This window comes from Aspergillus uvarum (genome assembly GCF_003184745.1).
Source record: "Aspergillus uvarum CBS 121591 unplaced genomic scaffold BO82scaffold_46, whole genome shotgun sequence".
Taxonomy (NCBI): Eukaryota; Fungi; Ascomycota; class Eurotiomycetes; order Eurotiales; family Aspergillaceae; genus Aspergillus; species Aspergillus uvarum.
This window is the reverse complement of record NW_020291343.1, coordinates 277,037-304,161: the sequence shown is the minus strand read 5'-3', so window position 1 is coordinate 304,161 and position 27,125 is coordinate 277,037. Positions and strand designations below refer to the sequence as shown.

Below are 27,125 nucleotides of genomic sequence, written 5' to 3'. Positions count from 1 at the left end.
CCCCCCCCCCCCAAAAACACAGGACAGAAAACCACCTTTGTTTCCACCCCTTGTCAATTCGTTGCTCGCAGTAGTGTTCGCATCGGAGCACTTCCAAGCTTGCAGTCATGGCTTTCCGCAGCGGGTCCTTTGCGACCTTTCTCATCGTGTGCCGTAAGCAGCAATCCAAATATCTTCCAAGTTCACCACCATCACTACCGCTACCAGAGAGGACATATCACCCTTTCAGCAAATCAGACACTGACGTGACGTCTCTAGCTACCAGCTTTTTCCTCGGCATCATCTTCTCCCTCTTCCCCTACGACTACCCGATCCTGTGGTCCACAACCCCGACGCCCGCCACGCACTTCGACTACTTTGAATCCCACCTCCGCTTCCTGCACGCCTCCCCGCCCCTCATCCCGCGCATCCTCCACATCGTCATCTTTCTGGGGTTGGCCGGCCTCGTGACCAAGCTCTACCGCCCCTCGGAGAGCAACATGCTCTTCGACGGCGCCAGTCTGGTGCTGTACATGTGCGGCGTGACGGTGTACATTGCGAATATCGTGAAGGGCTTGCGGCTGGTCAGCGCGGGCACCTACGGCGATGATCTTCTCGCTGCCACCGCTGCTGCTACTGCGGGAAGTGACGCGCCCGCCGAGGAAGGGCAGATTCTTGGTCGCGAGGATTCGCTGAAGGTCCTCGCGGCCAGTAACACGATCCTGGCGCTGGTGTTGGTCGGCGTGCTGGTCTTACAAGCGGGTCAGTGGTATGCCGAGCGGAAGGAGGCGCAGGAGTTGGCGAGCTTTAAGGCCGCTCCCTCTTCCTCCAAGAAGGAGAAGGAGAAGGAGGGGAAGCAGGATGCGGCTGGTGAGAAGGAAGACCAGCAAGAGCAGCAGCAGGGGGCTTCGTCTGCTACGACGACAGGCAGGGTGACGCGGCAGGCGAGCTCGAGGAAGAAGAATTAGTGGGATGGGTTGCTTGGGCGTGAGGGTTTGTTGGGGTTGAGGGGGAAAGGGGGAGGATTGTTTGTGTGGTGGTGGTGGTGGTGGTTGTTGTTGTCGGAGGCGGGCTAGCTAGCTGTTGATGCTGCACTGCGCTGCGCTGCGCTGCTTATGTGGACTAGGTATTGGCTGTTCAAAAATTCTTTCGAGCGCGTTGAGGTTGCGATGCCGAATGGGATGATTCTACCTACCTACCTACCTACCTATCTCCTGCCTACCTACCTAAGTGTATGGGTTCGAAATCGTCGAACTCCTTTCGTAGATCCATCTCTCTGGAGAACAGAAATGCCGGTACCAATATGATACCGCTGCTCCCCCTTCTTGACCATAGCTATGGAAGCCCTATACGGTAGTGCTCCTCCCCTCCCATACTCAATCCCCTACAATACAACGCACCAAGTACTCAACCATACTCATACGAACATCTATATACAGATTTGAAGAACGAAGAAGACCAGGATCCGACATCCCGATCATCTTCGAATCTTAGATCATCAAGAAAAGAATCACATATAAAACACATAATAGCTATAATGTCTGATATGTAGGGGGAATCATAGAAACAAAAAGGAAAACAAGCCACACATCCAACACACCATACAAGAAGCGAGGGAGGGGGTTCCAGGACACGACACGGCTAATATCAACAGCATCACGTTGCGAAGGGATAAACAAAAACACGAAGGTGATGCAGATAGATGCATGCTAAGCTTATTATAGACGAGAGATAAACTGACCACAAAGATAACCACAGAGCCACCCAAGTTGCGGATGCAGATGCAGGAACAAAATCTCACATATGTAAAGTCCCCGGACTGAAGGAGAAGGGACTCCGGGGCAGGTTGGGCGTGCGGGGACTCAGGGCCTTGGCGAAGAGCTCCTCGCCGGATTCCGTGCTGGAGGTGTGTGTCATTGTGCCTATTGAGGTGAAGCCGGTGTGCTGGAGGAGGTGGTGGTTTGGTTGCAGGTCGTGATCGGGGGATTGGTGGGTTTGGAGAGATTCGGGGGGGTAGTGGACGATGATGGGGCGGATGGGCGGGTCGGAGGGTGGTTGGGCTGGTTGATTGTTGGTGGTGTTGTTGTGGTGGTGGCTTTGGAGAGTGTGGAAGGAGGTGAAGGAGGAGACGGCGACGTCTGGGGACTGCGGGGAGAGGAGATGGCGGGCGGTGGCGGCATGGCCTATATTTTTAGTGAGGAGTTAGCCTGTGGACTTGTAGTTGGGGCCGGTTGAATTCGACGAAGAAACATACCCTCTCCCTTCGGCGATAGCTCCTTCTCACTCGTCTGCAGCTTCAACCCCCGGAGCTTCTCCCCCAGCTTCCCTCCACTGGTGGTACTGGGCGACACCGGGGTCGCCGGGCCCATGGGATAATGCGGATCCGGATGGCTGGCTGGCGGACTGCGCTCGGTGTTCAACGAGACCCCGAAGTTGGTCTCGATCCACTCCTTCTCCTGCAGCGCCATGTGCAGCGCGATCCCCTCGACGTTCGCCAGGCACTCGTCGCGGATCTCCTTATCCAGCACCTGCAGCCGTTTCTTCGCCCAGATGGTGTGCAGCACCCCCTTCTTGCCCGCGGACCGGCCGTCCGCTCCCAGCTCCGGCGGGAAAATCGCGGGTAGGGGGTTCAGGTGCAGCGGCTCGGGGGCTTTTGCCGTCGCCGCTGCAGCAGCAGCAGCAGCAGCAGCAGCAGCAGCAGCAGCAGTTTGGTCGTGGTCAGCCGGGGCGGCTTCGTAGAAGAGCGTCACGGTCGGAGGGATGGTGACGTGCGGCGGGAGGAGGAAGTAGAACCGGCGCGTGTTGTCCTTGGTCTTCTCGTCGGCGGGGAGGACCGCCTGTTTGCCTTCCCAGGCGACGTGCCATGAGCCGCCTTTGCTGCTGTTGTTGTTGTTGTTGTTGTTGTTGTTGTTGTTGTTGTTGTTGTTGTCTGGGGAAGTCCGGCCGAGATCGTCGTCTTCCCACTCGATCATCAGGATCTTGGTCCCGTCGTTGCCCTTGCCAGCTTCGAATTCGAAGCGAGCCAGAGCGGTGATGGAGATGGTGCCATCAGGGACGCGCGAGGGGTCGAGGGCAGCGAACTCGCTGTGGTTGGGGGTGAAGGGCGTGGGGAGGGAGTATGCCATGGCTCTTTGGTGTTTTGTTTGTACTTTGGTGGTTGGAGAGTACGGAGGACGATGAAGGTGAGGGACCTTCTAGGCGGACCGGACGAGGGCAGTGGACTGTCGCTGATAAGATGAACGAGGCATCTGAAACGGGGATGCAGATGCTGGACTCCTGGAGGGACTGAAACCGCCGATCCCGGGTCAGACGAGATGGAATGATTCCGCGTGTTGGGGTGAAACAGTGCGACTGACGATGCCTGGTCGTTTATCGTCCACGAGGATCAGAGAAAATGGATGGAGAGTAGATGAGAAGAAACCGGAAGAGGACTCGAGATTGCTGGTGGTGGTAGTGGTAGTGGAATGGATTGAATGACTGATTGATTGATTGACTTGCATTATTGAATTGAATTGAATTGATTTGATTTGATTTGAGGGGTTCTGAAATTGATGGGCTTTTCTAATTATAGACTCAGCCTTGGCATCACACCGCAGCTTCAACGCTCGCTCTTGTTTATTTCCCCCACCCCTTCATTCTTCTTCTGTTTTCTGCCACTTCCTGCTCACTGCATTGCTGTGGACTGCTAGGCCCTTCATCATGGCAGCAGACATGCAAGTCGAACAGAGAACAGATCCATGGTAATGCCTCATGCTTGGAAGGATGCCTGATTGGCCTCATGGCTGCCACCCGAGGCTGAACGAGGAAGTACTGGATGTACCCCACTTGAGGTACGAAGAGATATCAAAGGCAGAAATGAGAATGAAGAGGGGCATGAAAGAGACCACGACCACGAATGGCGGAGCGACAAAGAGGAGTCGGGCCAGGCATGTCAGCAACATCCTTGGTCAGGGCGACCAGCCTGCTCCTGTTCATTGTGTCGTTCGTCATGGATCGCTGCGGGAGTGATCCCTCCATGATATACTCATGCGAGAAGGGCGCTCTCTCTCTGTAATAAGCAACCATCTAGCCAACAAGGGGTCAACCACTTCATCGCCGTGTGCCTATGCCTCCTCTTGCATCGGACTGAAGACATCCGTAACTTTGGTCATGGTAAGCAAACCCCAAGGTACAGAACAGTACCATACCACCGCCGCAATGAGACGAGCATCTAGGCGGCAATACGCGGCGGGTGGACAGTCTTCGGGGAAGGGGAAGGGTGATGAAGAGATGCGATCATGCAGGGAATTGTGCGCTTAAACTGCCCGAAGCAACGGACGGCGCGCCGCCCAGGATTTGTTCTATAATTGTCCCCCCGCGCTGTGAGTATCACCAAAGGAGACGAATCGTCTACGTTCATTGGCAGACTCTTGTTCGGAAGAAAGAAAGAGAGGGGCAAAAGTCAACGCACTCGATTTCTGCAATCATCATCACAAAAAGTCAACATCATCAACATGACTAACCGCTGGGATATTGATGAGGGGGGGGCAATGAACCGACTGGGCTGGAAGTACAGCTAAGAATCACGGCGACCCAAGCCATTCGTCACGGACTTGCGAAAATGCCGATGAGGTCGAGGACTATCACTGGTTGGCGAACGCACGCTCCACCAGTCGAATCAAGACTCAGTCCATGGGGAGTGTCCTGAGGATATTGTTATCGGGAGGGGTCATCCATTCGATGCACTGACAGAACTGACGACAGTCTGATCCTGTGTGTTGTTGACGTTCGACCTCGGATCCAGTCCGTTGCAATGTAAATTTAAGCAGCATTGTCGACGACCACACCCGGGCCAGCGTCTGCGTTCATCATCAATGATGTTCATCATCTCCGGCTCCAACCTCATGATATAAGCTCCCAATGCAGCGATCGCAAACCACTGTATGGCCCATCTTCATTGCAGCCGCCATAAGAGCGGTTACCAAAAATATCCCCCCACCCCTCCATCCCAGAATAGCAGTGCGCACACATAGCATCTCCTGCACTTAGCCCAATCACAGCATCTCAGTCAGGGTCTCCTCCATCACCCAAAATAACTTCCTTAGTCTGTGATGAAAATAGAAAGCCTGCAGATATCCGGGAGGTTTCAGGACACTGCCCACCCTCAGCAAGTATGTATGTGTGTCTGGCGCTCACATCTACCACTCACCTGCTGACCTTTGCACTGTTCGACTATCCTGCAGACTAGAAAACCAGCTGCCCCTTCCTCTTCCCGCTGCGGAGCACAGAAGTCTCCTGCACAGTGGTATCCTGTATATCCTGCCGACGAGTTACGTGGTCGTCAAGTGAATCAGCCAATCCATCCTCAGTCTGCCGAGAAGACACAACAGAATCCAACCGGATTGAGCCAACTGCGCGACGCTCGATGCCTACCTACCTACTAACTTAATCCCTGCCCCACTTTTTCTCTGCCCACCTCTGCTAAAGAGTTAATTCCACTACCAATCCCAATCTAAAGTCATCACAGCTTTCCTTCCCCCTTTCGTCAGACGGCTAAGCCCTATTGAGTAAGGCCAACTCTCTGCACGGATCTGGTATATAGAATTCTCAGAGGAAGGGGGGACGGGTTGATACGCGTGCGATGATCCCCTCCGAATGAGGGGAGGAGGGCGAGCGGCTGAGATCACGGCGGCAAATCCATGGGGTTGTAAGGCGTTATGAGTGTGATGAACCGAGTTTGGATTTCTACAGGGAGTTTTGCTAGTGGTTTTTTTTTTCGGGGGCGGGGTGGGAAATCCTTCACAAAGGTTAATTGCAAGGGAGCTTGTTTTTGTGGTTAGGCTTGTAGGTACAAGTATCTTGTGTGCCTCTCTCTCTCGATTTCCCGCTCTTCTTTTTGGGTGTTTTCGATGCATTGGATATGGATAGGCATATGACTTGGGAGAGTACCCTATTCCTTGGGCTTGTTTTTCTAAATATAGTCTACTTCAGTACTAGGGACTGATACTAGCAGGGCTGTTGTACACCAGCTAGAGGTAGTTAACCTGAAGGTAGAGAGTACTTCGCTGGGACCACATCGTGGCAGCTGCAGTTAAGCGCCGGCACTAGACTTCTTTGGGGGCGAGGGTGGGTCCCGTCGGCGGGCTTTTCCCCCTCCCGGTTCTGGAACCTGGAACCATTGGTTCCGCCGGGATAAGGATCGATGTGGGCGGGGTGAGTTTAGATGACGTGTGGTGGGTTTTGGCGCCGAGGGGGATTTCTTACTTACTGGTTGGCTCGTCTGCATGGCCAGCCTACCTACTATGTTACCTAGGCTGCTACTTCGTAGCGGAGGAGGAATACTAGTCCTAGGTAGCTTAGTTGCTTCTAGCACACTGTCTAGTTGGGTGTGGTAGGTTCTAGAGGGATTGAAGGTCGTGGTGAAGGAAGTCGCGTTGGAGGCGCGCGTGCCTATTCTACCTGTGGCATATAACATTGAGCGTGGTGATGTAACACCAGAGCATCGAGCATCCTCGAGAGTCACATCAGCAGAGGCCAAAAGTGCCAGATACCAGACCAGCCCTATCACGGAAGGGGAGTGGTGGTTTGTTTTCTCGAAGCCCTCGCAATCTCTTCACTAAGATCTTACATGTTTTTCTATTTACAGCTCAATCTCAATCTAATGTACGACTACAGAAATGTCCACCCCTTAATCCCGCTTGCCTGCGCCCGCAATTCTTCAGCGAGCAAACATGAAACAGTCAGCGCGCTTTGCTGGCCAATGACCTGGCCCCATCGCTCGGTGCTAAATCACAAGGTGATCTAGGTTGCGGCCACGGGGCAGGCTGGAGCAGTGCCCCGGGCAGGGTGAACCGGCGACCGTTTGGCACGGCAGACTTCGACCGTACCCTCCACGGGGGCGAATCACCGGAAACTTTGGACGCGGACGCGGATCAGAGTGTAAGTGTTAGTCTTTGTTAGTTAAGGGTGGCTCAGTTCACGACCTAGTAAAGGGGGTGCTCACGATCTCTGGGCGTAGATGTTCCAATGGGGAGGGTAGGGTTACCGCCGTGCGCTCGCGGTGGTATCGCGTGTATTGGTTATTTACCGTTACCGCTGATGGTGGGTTGGTTACCGTACACCACCGAGCCTACGATGTACAGTATTTTGGTCGTGATGAGCCTCTTCTTTTTCACCTGCACCTTGGTATTTGACTTTGTCGATGCTGGTGATGATGCTATATTCTACACTGGATGGGTCAGTGATTCAGGGGCGATTCTTACCAACCAGGAATCATACATACATACATCTCTCTGTACCAGTGTCAGTATCTATACAATAGCCCTTCCTTCCACCTCGAACAACAACCACAACCATCTAACTAGTTCACACCCCTCGAAGATTGACCACCAACAAGACGACATCAAGTGTCCAACTTCATATCATGTTATTCATTCTACTACGGCTATAAACCAAATCAAACCCAACAATTCCATCATCCCCAGCCAGCACACAAAACCCCCCTAGCAAGTAATAACCGCGCCCCCCAAAAAGGTTTCCTCTTTACTTTGACTACGACTTTTCTCTCTCCAATGGTCATCTTTACCACTGCCCCGGGTCGGGTCACGACTCATCTCACTGAGACTCAGAAAGAGTGGCCGGCCCACACCGTCTCACCCGCCGCGAAAGCCTGTCACTTTAGACGGTGTCAGTGCGCGGTTCCGGATGCTTGGGTCCCGCCAGACCTAAGTGCTCTGGACTCTAGCAGGAAGCTGGAGGGTTTCGTTGGGCACCTAGCTCGTAAACCGCGCTTATGCTTGCTTTCCTGGGAGAGAAGGGAACAATACCAGGCTAGTTGAGAGGGCATGAGGGGGGCTGATGCGCCTTCCGTACTGATGGTGGGTAGAAATGGGTTGTGGATGGGCAGGATCTCTAGGGCAAACACGTGGTTGCGTCTGTAGGTGGGTGAGAATGTGATTGAGGGGATCTTGGGATCTGGGAGGGGGGGTCGGATTGTATAGGTCTGAGAGGGGGGTGGTGCATGCGGCGCAGATGCCTTGCAGGAGGCTCTGGGTTGGTGGTGTGTTGGCCTGAAGTCAATTGTGGGTTTGAGGCTGTGGGCTTGGGGTGGTAGGGCATTTAGTGTGCGTTGTTCGAGGAGCTTTGTAAGTTGGTGAGTATGTATCTTTATCGGACTATGTTGATGGGAAGAAACAGCGTCGTTAGTTGGTATGCTGATTGATGTCTCCGTACCATGCAGTGCAATAGGTCGCCTATAGTAAGGAGCTAATGCTACCACCTATACCCCGTCAACGTCACTGATAGATCAGACTCCACGTACACATACTCCGGACATGTCGTCATTGGCCAAGTCTGCTTGTGTTTGCCAATGAACCAGTCGGAAGCTTGCAGTTGCTCCCCGCGGTGTTCCCCGGTCTATGTTCATTTACTAGAGAAGTCGACTTCATGTCAAAGGATAAATGATTTGCAAATGTCTTCGAGAGAGTGAATCATATTTGTTATATCCTACCCAATAGTGAATCCGCTCCCCCAACTCCCAACGCCAAGCCCAGCGCTACCTAACCCAGACAGAAAAAAGCGCCCTAAATTGAAAGGAAATCAAAACTTTCACGATTCATCTTTCTCCTCGCTATGCTTTCTCCGCTTCCCCTTGGGCGGATCTTCGAGCTGCGTCCGCTTATATGTCACGGTATGGGTGACCACATGCCGCACGCTCACCCGGCTGGCGGTCGCACTCCGCGGGCCCTCCCAATACCGCAGCTTCCAATCCGACGGCGAGTAGGGCGACAGGATCGAGTTCGCGCTCCGCGGCGTCTCCAGCGTGGGCGAGTACCGCATGGCCGGGGGGATGCGCAGACGGCGCAGGTTCATCATATCCCGCCGGGTCGGGGGCACCGTGCCGTACGGCGTCGGCGGCGGCAGGGACGCCGTCGCGGGTCTGGTGGTGGCATCGGAGAAGTTGAACGAGCCGCTGACCGCACTGGCCGGTTGCGAGGTCGGTGTCTTCGTGGCCTTGTCCCAGACGAAGCGCGTGCTGGCCCCATTGCCGTCGGCCGGGGAGAAGATCGGGGTCAGGGCCTTGAGGAATTCCGTGTAGGCGGCGGGTGGGGTGATGGGCGTCGACAGGCCGTCGTCACTGGTGTTCCTTGCTCCGCCCCCTGATAGACTGGCTCCTGAGTCGGCTTGTAGTTCGGAAGGGAAGGTCATCGTGCGAGGGGTCTGTAACGGGTGGAGGATTGGCTTCGCCGGCATTTTGGATGGATGTAGATGTGTCGAGGTCCTCGAGAGTTTAGGTAATGTGTAGGACACAAGAGTGCTCAGAGGGCCTTGAAGAAAAGAAGCTCCCAAACCAGGTGACGATTTGTTCTGACGAGAATGCGCCTGACCTTGTCACGTTGTGCGTGCGTGGCAGTAGACAAGGGTGACCCGTCGTATATAGATTGAGTCTGTATGAGACAGCCGACACCCGGGGAGAAGTAGGCAAGCCGGGACTAGGTGACTGAAGCGATCAACCGGGAACGTCGCAGCTGTGATAATAATAGAGCAAGACCGGGAGAGAACTTTCTTTCGTGATATCCTCTTTCTCAGGATAAGAAGTGAAGGAGGCGGGGAGGGAGGAGGTTAAGGGATGGAGGGCGGGCGAGACGTGGAGGGCGAGGATTATTATTTATCTCGAATTGACGCCGACAGCCCAGACAGGAGAGGCAGGCGGATTTCGCGTACAGTACGGGTATTATGACGGTAAAAGAACGAGACGCATGTCATGTAAGTATGAGGGTCTGTCACAAATTCAAGGTCAGTGTCACGCGCTAGACCTAGAATGGCTTGACTCCGAGAGGTGCGCGGCTGCATCGAAGGGCCCCGAGTCGCCCTTTCCACACTCCTTTCTCCATCTATCGGCCTCCACACGTTTCAACTCACCCAAGCTGGCTGCAGAGAGGTGTGATCTCCAATGCAATGGATCACCAGTCTGCAGAATTGTCTGGCGTGGATTGGCTTCCGCGAGAAAGAGGGGAAGACGGTGTTTCGCTCGACTGCAGGTTCAGATCGGTTGATCTGCAATGATGTGTGACAATTGACGAGAAGGTGTCAGCTACTCGGTCAGATGAAATGAAGCTCAAACATTCATCAGGACCATCCTTCTTATATCCCTTCATCAAACTGGTCTCTATGGCTCGAATAGTCCGAATATGCAATGCTACAAACTAACGACAAGGCCGAAATACTTACTTCCTCAGGGATTAACGCGCGCTATTTTCCAGCGCTAAAGCTCATCCTCTCCTCTAGCCACCACACAATATGTACACCATGTTCCTCATCAAAGTACGTTCACTCCAATCGACTGCTCGGAAAACCACCCCAGGTCAGAGATACTCAAGACCCTTGTCGTTATCGTCCGCGTTAATGCACACATCTGCCGGTCTTACCTAGTGGCGGCTCGCTCGGTGATTCCATCGTGCAAATCATCAATCAGATGTACATTACACCTATGAGCTGTCTCTCTGAGAGCTTCCTGCTGGGAGCTTCAATTCTATTGTCAATCTAGTCTGGCGGCTGGATCTCCCCAGACTTCCACGCGGCTTGTTTTCATACTTTATCTTCATCTCGACTCTGCCGGGTTGGCGCCTGCATTATATCCCCATGCATCCGTGCCTCTTCAGTAAATTGAACGACGATTGGTCAAGGACCGATAGCAAGGTAATGTCAGTCACTCTGTTGCCATGGCATAAGGGACTATGCGCGCGGGGTCTGTGACTAGCACCGTGCTCAGGCTTGCAGGGGCCTTCCGTCTACCCCTCTATGTGCGAGAGTGCTTGACCTTCTGGGGACGTGTCCCTGCTAGAGTATGCGAATCCGCGCCCTCTTGCAGACTGGCTTTGTTGGTGGGTCTATCATGATATCCAATGTTTATCACATCATGTCGCAGAAAAGGCAAACATTGAGACACCCGTTTGCACAGGAAGCGTCGCATTGGGGATTAAACAGTTGACAATTATCCTCATTATCTACCTCGGTGGCCATGAGGAAGGACTGGTGTGCTCGTACCGTTATGTCCCATTGGCTACTCCTCAACCCTGGTTGAGAATTCTCTCACACCGTCTTGTTTTTCGGTGCTACAACCAACAAATTTTTCCACTCGGTGTTGGATGCAAGCCCACACCTGAGGCACACAGCTCATCCTTTAACTGCTTGCCATGTCACCCTGGCATTCGACGTTGATGGATCAAAAGCCAAGGGATTGTTCGAGACCGGACCTTGTTAAGTGGAGGATAAGAACGCCCACCATTCCGCTTGGACGTATGACAGCCAGGATATAGCTTCTCGCGTTGGAATTTGACACCCAGTACAGGTGGTATCATGAACTACCATTGTGGGAACGGCTCTTCTAGCAGTAGGAAGATTGATTGGATAGGGACAATTGAGGAAGATGATAGAAATCGATGTTGACCAATTGATTCCCCCGAAAGCGAGATTATCTGCGTGCCACAATCATGCACCCAATCCATTATACCCTTTTCGGTCCCATCCTTTGGCGTATCGCCTGAGTAGAATTCGGCCCACAGTGACCTTTGTTCCAGTGACTCGCACTTGGAGACGTTAACGTAGGCCTAGGAGGTCACAAGCACAGGGCACATTAAGAATACAACCTTTTTCATGCAGGTGAACAGAACTGTGGTCATGGGAACCAGGCCTTTCCTAAGTCGAGTGTTTCTACAGTTAGATTAATGTCTTCGGCGTTTTGGACACCTTAGAATCCTGGCCCCTGTCGCTCGACGGCCGTGACTGACCACCGCAGATAAACGACCTATGAAGTTGAACCAAATGCATTTCCCCAATCTACCTGAACGCCATCTATCAGATTAATTCCCGCACTCAAGCCGAAGCACAATGTCCCCCATCTACCCTCAAATCCGCTCCCGTCATAAATCCGCTGCCATCGGCCAACATGTACACCGTGGGCGCCTTGAAGTCCTCGGGCACGCCCAGGCGGCCCAGCAGCGCGCCCCGCATCCAGGTCTCCTCCACCTCCGGCTTCTCCGCGAGCAGAGCATCCGTCATGGCGGTGCGAATGTACTGCATTTGGCCCAGTGGTTAGCGGTCATCACTGGATACATTAGGATATAAGAGCAAACCTACACCGGCGGATAGGGTGTTGATGCGAATGCCATATTGTCCCCATTCCTGCGCTACAGAGCGACACATTTGGTGGACGGCAGCCTTGGAGGAGTTGTATGCTGTGCAGGTGAGACCCTGTATGCGGCCGCTCTGTTAGCTTTTCTTTCTCTTGTCATGATGGAAAGAAGGCAATCTCTTACTCGGTTGGCGATCTGTCCGGACATCGAAGCAATCATCACAATGCTGGCGGGGATGTTCTGCTCCTTGAAGATGCGAGCGCAATGCTTGGCGGGGATGAAGGTGCCGATCACGCTGGAATTACCGGCTCTTGTTAGATTTCATACTGTCCTCCCCACAGAACTGTGGACTTGGTGGTGGAAGCTTACTTAACGTCCAACATCTTCCTCCACATGTCAACGGGGTACTCCAACGCGGGCACCATCTGCTGGATCCCGGCGCAGGTTATGAGTCCGCGCAAGGGCATATCACGGCCCAATGCCTCTGCCGCGATCTGCTCGAGAATCCGGCTTGTGGAGGCCTCGTCGGTGATGTCGCACGAGATATAGGATGCGTGGAGACGCCGCGCGCGGGCGAGTTTCTGGACCGAGGCCCATTCTTCGGCGCTGGGCGCGGGGAGCAGATCCAGGCACACGACGTCGCCGCCGGCTTCGATGACGGCCCCCGCCAGCACAATCCCCAGTCCCCGGCCGCCGCCGGTGATCGCGACCGTGCGATTGCCGAGCGAGAAGAGGTCGTTCGTGCGCCCGATGACCGGCGGCTGGGTTGAATCGGCGACGGCGGGTGTGGTGCGGTCGAGGGCGACCTCGGGAGTGGTGTTGTCGGTGATGGAAGGGGACATGGTGGGAACTTGTGTAGAGAGGACTTTGCGTGCAGGCGAGGTGGTCAGGGTGAGTCCGGGGGAAGGGGGGGGTTTAAATGAAGGTTTCCGTGGCGAGACTACGGTTATATGGGTGAGGTGCAGTTGGTAAATGGACTGCGCTTATGCTTAACGTAAGTAGGAGGAATCTTGCTGTGGGACAGGACCGACCTCCTGTTAGAACGCATCTGGCATGCGTTTCGCGCAGGGACCGTCTTCATCGCTGCGCTACGATTGCTGTGCTATCTGATCCACTGATCTATGGTATAGCGCCGCTGTTCAGGACCTGCCCGTGATATTGGAGGTACTGTATGTAGTACGCGGGCGGGAGGGTCCCGGGTACTCGACGGGTGGTGCTAAAGCCTTCTTGAAGGGGAAAGTCCGGGATGACAACTCGTGGCTTTCCCGATTCCCTTCGGCTCATCCCACTGTGGGTCGTGCCGAGGCGCCAAAGATTTCCAGATTGGGGAATCTACGAGCGCAAACTTGGTGCTGCCCTAAACCAAACCCCACTCAGCCTATTCCATGAAGCGGAGGTTGAAGAGTGGCATGAATCAGATGATGTCGTGCAGAATGGAGGTACTGTACGCAAACATCCGAAAGAATGCTTATGATCGTGCAGACTCCAATGACCAGGCCAACGTTTTCGCTATACTCGACTTATGATACAACGACAAGGCGCCAAACTGTTGAACCACTGCAAAAGTTGTTTCGAGGAACCATGAATAGACATCCAACAACGGAACCCCAGAGGACGCTATGGTTCCGTGTCTGACTATAATTCCTTGGAAAGAGGGTTTGTGTTTGTTCTCCGCTTCCCAAAAAACAACCCCGGGTCCCTCGGGTCCGTTCCCCGCAAAAACCACCCCATGAAAATGACGTCCTACTCCCGTCCTTCTGCCGTCTTTCGGCGATTTAACCCTACCCCAGCCCAGCCCAGCCCTATAAAAGTAGATGGAGCCCCAATAGATCGGAGTCAATGCGAGCCCTAGTTTGCTAGCATTGTCTCTGATCTCAATTTCACGGATATTTACGAAAGGACATGACTGTTCTCACTGGTAAGCCACTTTCGCTGGCTATCACTGCCACTGCAGGAAGTGGTTTCCTGCTGTGAGTCATCCACGCATTTGTCCATCTTTGTCGGTTATCGGACCAAGACTGACTGGAGATTTAGATTCGGATATGATCAAGGTGTTATGTCAGGTCTTTTGACCGGTACTGCATTCACTCGGACATTCCCGCAAATCGACACGACCTCCGCAGGACATGGCAGTTCCTCACTTCAAGGCACGGTGTAAGTCTGCATTTGTGGAAGTGTTGTGTCCAGCGAGCTAACTGGGGCTAGAGTTGCTATTTACGAGATTGTATGTTGATGATACTTCAATTCCTTCCGATGACACACCAATTGACCATGGAGTAGGGTTGCTTCTTGGGTGCCCTGATTGCTCTGTTCGCGGGTGAGAAGATCGGCCGTCGGATGTGTATCATTGCGGGTTGCATTATCCTCAGCATCGGGGCGGCGATTCAGTGTAGTGCGTATGGTATCCCGCAATTGATTGTGGGGCGGATCGTGGCCGGCGTCGGCAATGGTCTCAATACCAGTACAATCCGTACGTCGGCCCTCAGAGTACTCTCCCTTGGAACGCAGGCTGACGAGAGTAGCGGTGTGGCATTCGGAATTGAGCAAAGCATCCAGTCGAGGAAAAGGGGTATGTGGCTTCTGTGACAACATCGGCGGGGTCAGTGCTGATCTCGTATAGCTGGCAATCGAGCTCACAATCAACATCTTTGGTGTCATGACGGCCTACTGGGTTGGTTAGTCTATCTACTGCTTCCCAGTCCCGCCACACACATGCTAAAGTGCTCAGATTATGGAATGAGTCATGTCAACAGTGAAGCTCAATTTCGGTTCCCCATCGCGCTGCAGATTCTCTTTGCCATCATCACACTTTTGGGGGTGATTGTCTTGCCTGAGTCGCCTCGTTGGGTGAGTATTGCTGCCCTGAAGGGCTTTTGGGCTTGGAAGCTAACACCAGAAAGCTTATTTCCCACGGCCAACGCGACAAAGCGCAGCGTATTATTTGGGCTGTTCAGCCTAACGCGGACCAAATCTCTGAGTCTGACACCATTGTCACGACAGAGGTAGCAGAGATCTCTCGTGCTATTACGGAGGAGCAGGCAGCGTCGCAAGAAGGATCCTTTGGCATGATTTTCAGCAACGGGCCTCAGAAGTTCTTCTACCGCACGCTTCTGGGAATGGGTGGACAGTTCATGCAGCAGATGTCGGGAGTGAATCTGATCACTTATGTCAGTTATAACAATCTAAACTGATAATGTCTTGCTGACCGAACGCAGTACAACACGGTAATCTTCGAGAACTCGGTTGGTATGAGCCACAACTTGGCCCTACTGATGGCCGGTTTCAACGGGGTAGCGTATTTTATCTCTACCTTTGTCCCCGTCTGGACTATTGATCGGTACAGTTTTTGCTCTCAAACTCACCAGCTCGGCTGCTAATTTGAACAGGCTGGGTCGTCGGAAACTTATGCTCTTTGCAGCGGCGGGACAATGTGGTTGCATGGCTATCCTAGCCGGCACTGTGTATGATGGCGGCCATGCGGCCGGTATCGTGGCCACCGTGATGTTGTTTCTCTTCAATTTCTTCTTTGCCGTTGGCCTGCTGGCTATTCCGTGGCTATGTAAGCTGGCTCTCACATCCTCCAGACACGAAGGTTCACTGACCGATCGCACAGTGCCTGCCGAATATGCCCCGCTGGCGATCCGAAGCCGCGCTGCCGCATTGGCTACTGCCACCAATTGTACGCATCTCGATGGGTGAAGGCAGGAGGAAATATACTGACTGCCATCTGTAGGGATCTTTACCTTCCTCGTCGTGGAAATCACGCCCGTCAGTATTGATAGCATTGGCTATCGCACGTATATCTACTTTGCTGGTAAGAATTATGGCCCCATGCTAGGCAGAGGGATGTCAGCCAGGGCTAACGTGGCTCGCTAGTGTTTAATTTCTGCTTCCTCCCCTTGATCTACTTCTTCTATCCCGAAACACGCAACCTCACGCTGGAACAAGTGGATTTGCTTTTCACGGGAGAGAAGGTGCAGCTTCACTGGCACCCATCGATGGGCGCAGCGGGCGATGTCAGTGAGCGCATGGGAGACAAGGAGGTAGGCATGATTGAGCATGTTGAGTAACGGGCAGGTCTCTGTCGTTGGTGGCGTACAGTACATACAGAGCTGAGTGTTCATAGGAAGTAGACTTGAGATATCCATTATCTGCAGTATCTGCAGTATCTACCGTGATAATGAAGCAATTTCGTTCTTGAAAACTTGGTGCTAGGGGACGAGCTTCTAAAATAGGCAGTTGCGGTCCGGGGAAGCCCTCGCGGTCTTCTTCCTTCTTTCCCCACATTTTCGGCGGTTATTTCTACCCGATCGGGAAATTTTCCACCTCTCCACCTGGGATTCATGTTGTTCCCCCGCAGTCTTCGATTCTGCAGCTACTTCTCCATCAATGCTACGTACCTTGATCCTTTCCATCTTATCCCCCAGATTCTTCTTCCTTCCTCAATCAAGCATGGCGGTTGAATCAGAAATTGATCTGTGCCACAACATGCGCGCTACACTTGACACATCCCGCCTTGCGCCGCGCAGACGCACGCGTACCGGTTGTATCAATTGCAGCCGTCGCCGCAGAAAATGTAATGATTCGCTCTCTCACCTTGCTGCTCAGAGGTCAATCAATCAAGGAACTGACAGACCCAGGCGATGAAGCAAAGCCGGTTTGCTCGGGCTGCAAACGTCGAGGCGACACGTGTGAATGGAGGCGACTGGGGTCTTTTCGGGAGGCCAATATCAAAGTCCTCGAACCCGAGCATCCTTCCATGAACCAAGCTGCCGGTCGTGCATCTCGTCAGAGTAAATTCAAGGTACGTTACAGTCGATCAGGCAGGTCAATTTGCAAATTTACCTGACGGTTTTAGATCTTGAATGTTATTCCTGCGCGATCTGCCAAGACAACGGCCGTTAAGCAATTTCGACGATCGGTAGAGGAGCGTGTCGCAACATCAGCACCCTTAGGAGATGGCGATGACTATGAGAAACTCAACGCATGCACAGAGCTAAAGTCTCCTTCGCCGAGCACGCAGATTAATGATCCTCCTCTCAGCCCGCGTACCGCGGAGCGACTCTCACCGCTATCGCATGAGAGCTTCCGAAACCCAGACAGACTGGATCCGCAACAGCCTGCCGTAGGTGTGGAGCGCGCAGCCCACAGTTCTCCAGATGCGTCTCATTACCATCCATATATGCATTCTAGCCCTGAGTTTGTTGTCGATGAATTGGCAGCTGTTCAGAATCTGACGGGGAACACCGGGCAGTTCCCTCATCCAGCGTCCAACGTCTATCATACGATACCCTCGCCCATGTTTGACCAGAGCGTGTTCTCTGATGCAGCCAGCTTTACCAACGATGTTTTTGTTCCTGGATCTGCTTATGAGGCTCTTCATACTACTCTTCGCAACCGGCAGCTTTGGACTGCACGACCTGATATCCCAAGCCGGGGTAGAACCCCTGAAACTGTGCCTGAGCCCGACAGTACAATGCTAGAAAGTTATCTAAGAACAGAACTTCATGTCATCGCCCATCAGAGAACAGGGCGCGAGTTTGAGCTAGTCCCCGAACGTGAGAATGTTCTGTGGCAAAATTACCTTAACGAGATATGTCTTTGGGTGAGTCCGGCAACGAGCCGTATGATAATGATCAACACATACTGACCCTCCAGCTTGACATGTTTGACAATCATCGTCACTTTGCTTCAACCTTTCCGCAAATGGCCAAGTCGGCACCCCATCTCCGCTACTCTATTCTAGCCCTGTCCGCCCGGCAGATGGAGCGGAAGCAGAACAGAAAGTCTCAATCCGAAAGTCTGTCCTTGTACCAAGAAGCAATCCATCTGCTTCTTCCTGAGCTTGAAAGCAAGAGCACGCCTGCCATCGCCTCCTGCGTCATTCTTTGCGTGTTAGAAATGCTTAGCTGTACGTTCTATTCATTCTTAAATCTGGCACATCTGATTGTGGTCACCAGGCAACCCCAAAGAGTGGCGGCGTCATCTCGATGGGTGTGCATATTTGATCCAGGCTGCTGAGATTAACGGTTTCTCTGGCAAAGAGGAACAGGCACTATTCTGGTGCTTCGCGAGAATGGGTATGCCGACCACCTGCTTTCTCTACCCCGAGTGATCTAATATGATCTTAGACGTCTGCGGTGGCCTCATCTCGGAAGAAGAAACCATCATACCCATCCGCAACTGGATTCCGCGCGACATGACCCCAGCTGACGCTGCGCAGCTGTTCCTGGCGTCAAATGTTTATGCTTTCGATACATATGCCAATTACACTGTGTTCTTATGTGCGCAGACACTGGGCGTGCTATTTGGTTCTGCTCGACTTTCCACATACTATCACGGCATACTGGAAGATGGCCACTCGTATGTTGACCGATGGCAACAACTTCTGCATGATGTAGAACAGTGGTACGAGAATCGTCCCAGCCAGATGAAGCCATTATTTAGTATCCCGACCGCGTCAGTCGGGGCGGGTAATGATAAGCCGTTTCCGACCGTGCTTTATGGGAATGGAGCTGCTAGTAAGTGACTCTCAAGCGCGCATATGTCGTTTTCTGACGCCTCAGTATCCGGGAACCAACTTTATCATGCCTGCGCTCTTCTCCTACTCCAGGGAAAGCCAAAAACTCTCTCAATGCAGCGACGTCGAACGGTAAGCTCTTGCTGAAGGGGCACGAGCTATTCAGTCGCTAATATTGTCTAGAAGTCTGTCCTCTGGCATGCACGACAGATCTGCGCTATTTCGGTCTCGAACACCCATCAGTATGGTGTCCCACAGTATCACGATCCATAACAAGGTGCTAATCCATAGTAGTGGCTGTTGGACCAACGCATTGCAACCTCTCTGGCTGGCCGGCAAAGTGATGTCTCACCATTCCGAGCATGCCGCTATCGTTCAGACGCTGACGCGTATCGAGCGGGAGACGGGTTGGGCAACAAGCTGGCGAGCAGAAGACCTTCGAGAATTCTGGGGTGATGAGGAGGAAGCAGAGGAGATGGAAGAAAATATGCGAGTGGACATGCAGCGAGATACGAATCTGCAGACTCCGCCGAGTGTTCGAGGCAGCACATGTTCGCATTCCACCTTGTGAGAAACATACTCGGGATGCAGACGCGACAATAAGTCAAGCAGAACGCCCCCCACAGCTAGTCGGTCTAGTGCCCTGGAATGAGACCGAGTTAGATGGCTAAAGAGGCATTAACAGACATTTCACATGCTGAGACAGCGTATACATCAGTTTTCCAACACGCAACCGGCAAAAGACCAGGTAGAGAGAGAGAGTTTGAAATAACGCAGCTTGACAAGATATTAGGTGGGAATGGGTGGAGCCCGAAGTGCCAGCTCGGGCTTTTCCATGGCGGCAGCAGCTTGTGGTTTGTGCGATCCGCCACCAGATCCACCAGATCCGATGTCTTGCTGCTGTCCACTCCACCAGTCACTCCACCGCTCCACCTTCCGCGCAATTCGTCATCTTGACACTCTTTATCTAGACTACGCCATTTTCAATGATCTATTCATGAACACAGGACAATCAATCCCTCAACTTTCCGCCGCTACCCGCCTTAGTACAATCTCCAATCCCTGCGCTCCGACTGGCAGATCTGCTCCGTCATCGTTCAGGTCGAAGTATAGCCGCCAGAGCCCGGTTCCGGCCTCATCGTCCGGCAATTGCACCGCCAGCCAGCCCTCCCACCCATCCAGCGTCAATCGCTGTTCATCCTTGGTCCAGTCAAAGGGCCCACAGACGTGGCCCTCACTGTCGGGTCGACTACCCCAACGCACTTCGTAGGTTTGCGCGTCTAGAAACGCCCACCGTAAAGTGGGTGGTTGTTCGCCTGTTACAGTCACCAACCCGGAGGTATTGTCAGTCGGGAATGCTGGATGAGTATAAAACCCTCCATTGAAGGGAGACATCGTGCTCGGTGCCTTTTTCGTGATGTAGAGCTGTGTGTTCCCAATGGGACGAGTTGTTTTCATTTAGCTTTGCTGCGACGTTTGAATGACGGTTGTCCACTGCAGACAGCCAGTAGCTGAGGAAGGAAGCAAAGGCAGACTCACCCGGCCGTCTTGACCCACAAATACCTTTGCGTTCTGAATTTCTTCGCGCTGACTAGGGGTCCCTTGGGTGAGCGAGCAGCTGGCAATCAGATGGCAGCGCTGCTTGCGGGCTGATGCTCGTCGATCTTCTTCATGGTCGCGGGTGTGTTGGGAAGCTTCATTCAGGCCAATCATGGTGGGCAGCAGAGCTGCCATCACTGCGATATCTATCACCATAGTGGGGGTTGCTGGTTGTGTCGGAGGATGTGGGAAGAAAGAGTATGATCATGCGTTAGGGATTCTAGACAAGGTCGTTGACTGCCTTGTGCCCACGCCTGGTGAGGACCGTAAGCAGTCTCTCAGCTTAGCGACGAGGTGAGGTTAAGTGTGAGCTCAATGTGACTGATTGGCAGCTACAGATGGCAGGTGGAGTCTGCTCCATCGCTGCCAGGCAAGGTAGCTTCACCTTTAAAAAATGAAACACTGATGAGGTCACGCTTTACAATACTCCATAAATTAAATATTCTCTCTTGTTCGTCCTCCAGGATGTCATGCCTTCGTCTGAAATAGGCTCAACCTCGTCCACGTCTTATTTTTATTCCCAATTCTTCCTGCCTGATCACCTCTGCTCTCTACAGCCGCCAACGCCAGTGCCTCTGCTCTCTCCTCCTACCGAATCAGTTGCACCGGGATCTACTCAACCTATCGAAATGGCCGAGTCCATTACCAGGTATTTCCTCTTCTCTTGTTGGTCCTGAGGCAATTCAACTTGATCTATCTGTCTCATTCTTCCGACTCCGCCCGATACATTAACATGATGTCCGCCATGACCCTGACCCTTTCACCAAGTACTGCAAGAAGCAGAAATAGAAGAGGAAGAAGACAAAGCATGGACAATATCCGTCTATAAAATCATCTTCCCCCTCATTTACTTCTTCACTTCCTTCTGCACTTCCACCTCCACCTAATCACCCGGCTATCACCCTCCGTTTGTTACATTCAAAGACCCTCCTCTTCTGCTGCTTGCTTGTTCTTCGTCCAAATCTCCCTATCACTCCACAACCACAACTAAATCACTAACCACCCCGCGTCTCCCGCCCACCACCGGAACCAGCCTCCCCGACAGCCGCCCCACCGGCGGCCGCAAGAACAGCACCAGCAAAGACCACCCGGAGGATGAGCTGGACTCTTCCGCCCCTGCCGCCACCGCCACGACCACCACCACACCCAATGGCCTGGTCCCGAACAGCGGGATGAAGGCGCCCGGGGCCACGCAGGAGGAGGACGGCAAGGAGAGTCTACGGATTCGGATCCATTTGAACCTCCATGCGAAGGTCAAGCTGGAGTTGGATGCGCAGCTGTATGGGGATATTGTGATTGGGTTGTTGTGATTATCGTTTGGGGCTAGAAGAATGTAGATAGTTCGGATGGGATTGGGTGTTTGAGGTTTTTAATAGCTGGGAATTGACTTCAGTTCGAGGGTTCCAGGTTGGGTTTTTGGGCAAGGTCCGCTTCGACGCTGTTGGGTGTGCGGTTGGGTCTACTTGGGTTTGTTTCTTTTCGAGCTGGGTGTGGTGGTTTTGGGGCGTGAGGATGGTGTTGGCTGAGTGTGATGGTTGTTGATGACGGTAGTGAGACGTGGAGTATACTCATACTTTTGGAATAATGACTTTCGACGCAGATCACCTTAGTTTCTCGAAGATACAGTACCTAGCAGTATGCTCACTCGTTCTTACCCCACCATGTCATTGGTCAAGCAGTCTTCTCCGGCACCTTTCCTACGCTCACGTTGGGGTTTGGGGAAAATGGTCACGCGACACAAGGTCTCGACAGAACATCTCAACCCTCGGCGGTGGAAACTCCACCCCCGTTGCCCAAGTGACTCAGCTGAGAGGGCGAATGAATAAACCAAAAAAAAAAAAAAAAATATATATATATATCCATCATACTCCATGGAAGGTGGCTGGGTTCTAGGTTCATGGAAGTGACTCAGGCAGCGAATCTCAGGGCCCGGTCTCCCTAGACTACACGAAGCCATTGCGGGAATATCTGACCACTTGATTCCTTTCTTTTATTTCCCTTTGAATAACTCCACGGGAAACTGGTAAGTCGCCTGGGGGGGAGTGATTAAGAGAGACATTGATTCATATTTCAAGTTTCTTTCGGTCGTTGAGTTGCTGGGAATGCTGGGCGGGATACAAAGTAGTGCGCAGGGGGATCAAGGGATGAATGTATGAGTGCGGTGGACCCTGCCCTTTGCCCCCCCTTTGGCCGGAAACAACTCAATTATTCGGCTTATTGGTGAGTGTCTTACATTCCGTGAGCGAACACATACTTGAGCTGGTGGTCTTGGGGGTGAGTGAAGGTGTATCCTAGTCAACCAGCGGAGTGGGTTGAGGAAGGGACTGGTGTGGAATCGGGGGATGTTGAGAACATCAGGCGGTGGGATGGGGATTGAGTGGCTCGGGGTAGGCTATTGTTCCTTTTTTAGATCTGGTGGTAGACAGTGGCAGCCAGCGGTGATGGCTGAGAGCACTTGCTGTGTGTTGAAGGTCTAGACTTTGTCTATCGTGGACGACGTAGAAGCTTCGGGTCAAGCGATCGTGATAATTATTCTTGTGGAGTTTACTGTAGGTCGGTCAGCTTGTTCGTCGGTGGAGATGCTACTGAGTATCATATGTCTTTCTCAACATTTTTGTCTATCTATGTGTAGTCTCTTTGTATTCAGTGCGGATGTAATCAAGCAGGGAGTGAGGTCAGGGATTGCATCATTATTTTTAGATTGGAGGGCAGGCACTACTATATCTGCTCACCATGCGTTGACAGCACTAGAAGAACAAGTCGATAACTAGACTTTCCGGTATAATCTCAGCTTATCATGCTTTTAACTTGATGTTGAATGTCATTGATCGATGTTTGACAAAATATTGAGCAGGTAAATAGATTCATTGTGGTTGTGGTATAGGGTTGGCGAAAATCATGTCGGAGATATATATCCATCGAACACATCCCGTCCACGGTACCCGTAACCCCCCACCATGGGCAATAGTAGGCTTTCTATTTACTCCTTCATTATTGAATTTAGATACCTACTAAGAGTGAATTGCTTACAGTCACGTCTATCCAGCAATACTGATTATCGAGATAATGGATAATGCAAACAAGCATACACCCACAGCCAAGTGTCGAATGCGGCCAGTCCCGACCAAGAATAGAAGCATGCAAATACTTCCGATTGCCCCAGTGACTCCAGACCGCCACCCAAGTGGCCGGATCAGGGCCAGCCCACTGAAAACAATGGGAATGCTGTCTGCATCTCCTCAACTGTCATCGTTAGCTCCCGCCGATGAAAAGACACAAAAGATTAGGATGGATCTTGCCATGGCGAGCCCGAGTCGCAAAGCAACTGGAACCCGCTGCACAGGAAGCCACCATCAAGACACTACCTAGTAACTTACTGCTATTACCCCCTTCCATCATGCATTGAACGCCTACGACATCCTGGGTCCAGACGTTGTCCTTTGCGACCAAGTACTGTACTATCATTAGGCTGCTGCTTTTGGAGCTCCACACCGAGAAACCTGATCTTCATGACCTACTTACACCTGCACTCCTATCTTTGACCCCAAAGTCGCAACCTCCAATCTGCCCCAAACAAGCTTTCAACCCCCCTCCCCCCCAGAACAGCATCCGATATTCCACGCCACCTCCCAGGGACCCCAAACAAACACCGAATCGCCCTGGCGAAATGACAGGTCACAGTGTGTGTGAAGCCGAGAAATATCCCGCCGCGGTCGAGCTCCCCGCCGACTCTGAAACACCACCACACCTGGCGGCGGCGGCTTCTTCCCCTGATCTTCAGCCAGGAGACTACAACCCCTGTGTGGGCGCAAAGCCCTCCTCACCCTTTTATCGCCATGCGACCCCGTCCGTGAACATCAATCGCCTGAGGGTGGACAGCGAGAAACCCCAGCCCACCGTCCAGCAGCGCTACAGTTCCCCCGTCATCCCCGAGAGCCCGCCCATGTTCAACGTATCCGCCCTGGAGTCGGGCAGCCGTCATGAGTCGACGTCGAATCTTTGGGGTCAACCGAAGCGACACTGCGGGTGCATGAATCGACTGAGCCGCAAGCAGCGCATCGTGGCCAAAGGCGCGATTGCCGTGGTAATCCTGGGAACCATGATTGCGATCGCGGTGGGAATTACCGTCGCGGTGGGAGGCGCCGTGTGGAGGTCGGATCACCGACAGGAGGTAATCAGATGATGATACAGAGGTCGGTTGACTACGGTCTCATGGAAGGCGCGCGAAATGCTAATTAAGTAGACGAACAGGACCAACCTTGCGTTGCCCTCCTCTGTCGATACTTCTGCCTACCATTCTCGGTTGTGATACAAGTACCTCAAAACCAACAAGACATTTCTGCGGAGCATAACTATACTGCATGGGAGTTTGGAGTCTGGAGAGTGTTCGCTGGGTAGGAATTGGATTGCATGTACATTTGAGCTTTTTCTTTTCACTGTCTTTTGGATTCTGTTTCTGAGTTCCTGTACATAAAGGAGGGTTTTAGCGACGCATGCGGGGCGAGATTGTTGCTTGGAACAACGGGAGAAGATCAAATACAAACAGAACATACAGGGCCAAAGGCTGGTGTGCCTGACAGCTTGGCGATTAGCGAGGGCGGGATGCCTAGCTCGAGCACGTGATCCACAGGCCACATAAATACCGCGTGTCGGCGGCGCTCCCCTATCTGAACTTTTTCTTTTCTTCATTACATCGAAAAAAGCTAACAGAGCCTGCCACGACCCTCGTCCATCTTCCCACGACGAGTGTTGCCTTCGGTCTACGGACTGATCGGCTCTGGAGAACAATTCTCCCTGATAGGAAGTTCGCTTCTCGTTGTGTCCTCTTCAGTGAGGGCGATGAGGGGGGAATGTCGATGACGGGATACATCACTTTTGCTCACGTTCAGTATATAATGGATTGTACTGGATAATACCCACTTGAAAAAAATGGCTCTTCTGTTGCGTATTGTGTTGAATCTCGTAAATTCGCTAAAAGCTGCGTCTAGACCAATTAATCAGTCTGCAGAATCAGACTGTCCTGAGGTGGCTGATGGCTGTGCCGAGACGCGGCGGCAGAAAGTGATGCCGGGCTCCAGCGACGGAGACCCACATTGCTGCAGCTTTCGTACCTGGCCGTTTCCCATACAACATGTCTTCTCCGACTATCATCACGCTCCGATGTCCTGATGGAGCAAATCCCATTGATCAATGCTCATCTCTGATCAGTTTCCAACTGGACCGGGACAACATCCCTGATGGCCGCACCTATTATCTTCGTCCAGGTGGGGAGATCATACATACCCATCCCTTGGCTATATACGCCATTCAGCATGAGGAATGCACCAATCCACCACTGAGGGAAGAAACCTCAGGTTCCTGGGAACACATGGTCTGGCTTGGATCTGGAGGAGTGCTCATTCTTCCCAACATTCCCAGAAGGACAACAACACCCGGCTTGTATTTGTTTGTTTGCCGCAGAGGAAGCAGCATGCCGGCGCCAGGATGATGCCACCATCATAAAAGGTGCAATAGGGTCCGCAAACCTGGGAGCTTCTTTTTCGAAGTAGGTCGAATCGATCGTACGGTAATAGTCGACAACCAGTTTTATTTTTTAATTCATTCCTTAATCTTTTTGCTACGCCCCTCCCTCCAACGGCCTCGGCCCCAAGTCACTCTTTCAACTTTCGGTTGTATTGTATTTTGTTTCTTATACCTTGACGTGAAACCTCCATCTTATAATTAACACCAACAGCAATAAACATGAAGGGACTCCAGGCTGGAATCCCACTTGCGGCGCTGGCTGCTGTCGCCCGCGCTACCTCGGTCATTGGGGGCTCGCAGGGCGAGGACCGCGGCAGTGACGCCGCGCTGCCGGTCGACAACAAGTTCCGGAGCGAGGTGAACGACTACCACTCGGACGACCACTCGTTCGACCTTGATGCGAAGAAGACCATCATCGAGCCAGGCCATGGCCGTCGCCCTCACCACCATAAGGCCAGAGAGGAAGTGATCCAATCGAACGACGGAGTTTCCGAGGGATCCACTTATGTCAAGCCGCAAGTCCACGCGGAGTCGAACAACGAGAACTCGTACTATGAAGATGATCACTGCGTGGAGCTGGAGAAGGATGTCGTCGAGGTAGTGCCGCCTCACGGTCGTCCCAAGCACCACCATGCTCGCGGTCAGCACGAGGACGTCGACGTCATTGGAGGAGCCGGCGGTGTTGACACGGGTAATTCGTTTGCTTTGCCCATCACCAGCAAATTCTCGTCCACGGTCAATGATGCCTATGTGGATGACCACTCGCGTGATATTGATGTCGATACGACCATCGTGAAACCCAAATCGCATCCCCCTAACCACTTCAAGGCTCGCGGAGAGCACGAACATGTCGATCTCATAGGAGGCGCTGAGGGGATTGACACCGGCAACAGCTTCGATATGCCGATCACGAGCACGTTCTCGTCCGTTGTGAATGACGCGTATATTGATGATCACTCCCGTGATATTGACAGAGACACCACCATCGTGAACCCCAAGCACCACGGGCCTGCTCACTTCAAGGCACGCGGTTATCTTGACGATGTCGATCTTATCGGTGGGCCCGAGGGAGTTGATGTCGGCAACACGTTTGATTTGCCTATCACCAGCAAATTCTCTTCCACTGTGAACGATGCCTACGTTGATGATCACTCGCGCGATATTGATGTGGATAAGACTATCGTTAAGCCTCACCACCACAAGGCCCGTGAAGGCCACGAGCACGTGGATGTGATTGGTGGTCCTGGTGGGGTTGATACTGGCAACACATTTGACCTCCCGATTACAAGCAAGTTCTCGTCCGAAGTCAACGACTACTACCAAGATGATCACTCCCGCGATATTGATGTGGATAAGACTGTTGTTAAGCCTCACCACTACAAGGCCCGTGA

The 27,125-nt window shown here is 52.7% G+C and overlaps 11 protein-coding genes across 11 annotated transcripts in view; 6 read left to right on the top strand and 5 right to left on the bottom strand.

Moving 5' to 3' along the window:
• The first annotated feature begins 5 nt into the window (after positions 1 to 5).
• On the top strand, positions 6 to 1,163 carry BO82DRAFT_356464 (putative secretory component protein shr3). Its single transcript, XM_025635733.1, has 2 exons — positions 6 to 153; positions 259 to 1,163. The coding sequence occupies exons 1-2, from the start codon at positions 108 to 110 to the stop codon at positions 945 to 947; spliced, it is 735 nt and encodes a 244-aa protein (XP_025489694.1). The 5' UTR covers positions 6 to 107; the 3' UTR covers positions 948 to 1,163.
• Positions 1,164 to 1,361: 198 nt separating this feature from the next.
• BO82DRAFT_134001 (uncharacterized protein) lies at positions 1,362 to 3,194 on the bottom strand. Its single transcript, XM_025630004.1, has 2 exons — positions 2,234 to 3,194; positions 1,362 to 2,162 (listed from the first exon to the last, which is right to left on the bottom strand). Exons 1-2 carry the CDS (start codon positions 3,102 to 3,104, stop codon positions 1,777 to 1,779), a joined length of 1,257 nt encoding a protein of 418 aa, XP_025489693.1. The 5' UTR covers positions 3,105 to 3,194; the 3' UTR covers positions 1,362 to 1,776.
• A 3,515-nt stretch (positions 3,195 to 6,709) lies between these two features.
• BO82DRAFT_133976 (uncharacterized protein) lies at positions 6,710 to 7,667 on the top strand. The gene has a single exon (XM_025630002.1). It carries the CDS (start codon positions 6,985 to 6,987, stop codon positions 7,462 to 7,464), a length of 480 nt encoding a protein of 159 aa, XP_025489692.1. The 5' UTR covers positions 6,710 to 6,984; the 3' UTR covers positions 7,465 to 7,667.
• A 743-nt stretch (positions 7,668 to 8,410) lies between these two features.
• On the bottom strand, positions 8,411 to 9,610 carry BO82DRAFT_133956 (uncharacterized protein). Its single transcript, XM_025630001.1, has one exon. It carries the CDS (start codon positions 9,208 to 9,210, stop codon positions 8,566 to 8,568), a length of 645 nt encoding a protein of 214 aa, XP_025489691.1. The 5' UTR covers positions 9,211 to 9,610; the 3' UTR covers positions 8,411 to 8,565.
• A 2,222-nt stretch (positions 9,611 to 11,832) lies between these two features.
• BO82DRAFT_385167 (oxidoreductase, short chain dehydrogenase/reductase family) lies at positions 11,833 to 12,934 on the bottom strand (the record flags this gene model as incomplete). The annotated part of the gene is made up of 4 exons (XM_025638157.1): positions 11,833 to 12,033; positions 12,097 to 12,210; positions 12,276 to 12,387; positions 12,462 to 12,934. The coding sequence occupies 4 exons, from the start codon at positions 12,932 to 12,934 to the stop codon at positions 11,833 to 11,835; spliced, it is 900 nt and encodes a 299-aa protein (XP_025489690.1).
• A 1,060-nt stretch (positions 12,935 to 13,994) lies between these two features.
• Positions 13,995 to 19,183, top strand: BO82DRAFT_376451 (MFS sugar transporter; the record flags this gene model as incomplete). Its single annotated transcript, XM_025637526.1, has 22 exons — positions 13,995 to 14,062; positions 14,127 to 14,246; positions 14,298 to 14,316; positions 14,373 to 14,562; positions 14,615 to 14,661; positions 14,713 to 14,767; positions 14,821 to 14,939; positions 14,993 to 15,259; positions 15,308 to 15,429; positions 15,479 to 15,651; positions 15,706 to 15,771; positions 15,826 to 15,906; positions 16,733 to 16,896; positions 16,951 to 17,697; positions 17,751 to 18,003; positions 18,053 to 18,172; positions 18,224 to 18,538; positions 18,577 to 18,613; positions 18,659 to 18,744; positions 18,796 to 18,859; positions 18,907 to 19,105; positions 19,136 to 19,183. The coding sequence occupies 22 exons, from the start codon at positions 13,995 to 13,997 to the stop codon at positions 19,181 to 19,183; spliced, it is 3,360 nt and encodes a 1,119-aa protein (XP_025489689.1).
• Positions 19,184 to 19,632: 449 nt separating this feature from the next.
• BO82DRAFT_376450 (uncharacterized protein) lies at positions 19,633 to 20,346 on the bottom strand (the record flags this gene model as incomplete). Its single annotated transcript, XM_025637525.1, has 2 exons — positions 19,633 to 20,037; positions 20,152 to 20,346. 2 exons carry the CDS (start codon positions 20,344 to 20,346, stop codon positions 19,633 to 19,635), a joined length of 600 nt encoding a protein of 199 aa, XP_025489688.1.
• A 382-nt stretch (positions 20,347 to 20,728) lies between these two features.
• Positions 20,729 to 21,807, top strand: BO82DRAFT_356452 (uncharacterized protein). Its single transcript, XM_025635732.1, has 2 exons — positions 20,729 to 20,860; positions 21,245 to 21,807. The coding sequence occupies exons 1-2, from the start codon at positions 20,841 to 20,843 to the stop codon at positions 21,519 to 21,521; spliced, it is 297 nt and encodes a 98-aa protein (XP_025489687.1). The 5' UTR covers positions 20,729 to 20,840; the 3' UTR covers positions 21,522 to 21,807.
• Positions 21,808 to 23,872: 2,065 nt separating this feature from the next.
• Positions 23,873 to 24,832, top strand: BO82DRAFT_340459 (uncharacterized protein). Its single transcript, XM_025633511.1, has 2 exons — positions 23,873 to 24,404; positions 24,463 to 24,832. The coding sequence occupies exon 1, from the start codon at positions 23,879 to 23,881 to the stop codon at positions 24,392 to 24,394; it is 516 nt and encodes a 171-aa protein (XP_025489686.1). The 5' UTR covers positions 23,873 to 23,878; the 3' UTR covers positions 24,395 to 24,404; positions 24,463 to 24,832.
• BO82DRAFT_133814 (uncharacterized protein) lies at positions 24,449 to 25,020 on the bottom strand. Its single transcript, XM_025629999.1, has one exon. The coding sequence runs from the start codon at positions 24,898 to 24,900 to the stop codon at positions 24,502 to 24,504; it is 399 nt and encodes a 132-aa protein (XP_025489685.1). The 5' UTR covers positions 24,901 to 25,020; the 3' UTR covers positions 24,449 to 24,501.
• Positions 25,021 to 25,454: 434 nt separating this feature from the next.
• Positions 25,455 to 27,125, top strand: part of CweA (putative GPI anchored protein) — a gene marked incomplete at its 3' end in the record, with an annotated part of 4,495 nt that continues 2,824 nt past the window's right edge. The window contains exon 1 of the mRNA XM_025638702.1: positions 25,455 to 27,121. Coding sequence (XP_025489684.1) covers positions 25,954 to 27,121 — 1,168 coding nt within the window. The 5' untranslated portion in view covers positions 25,455 to 25,953. The remainder of the gene's footprint in view (positions 27,122 to 27,125) is intronic.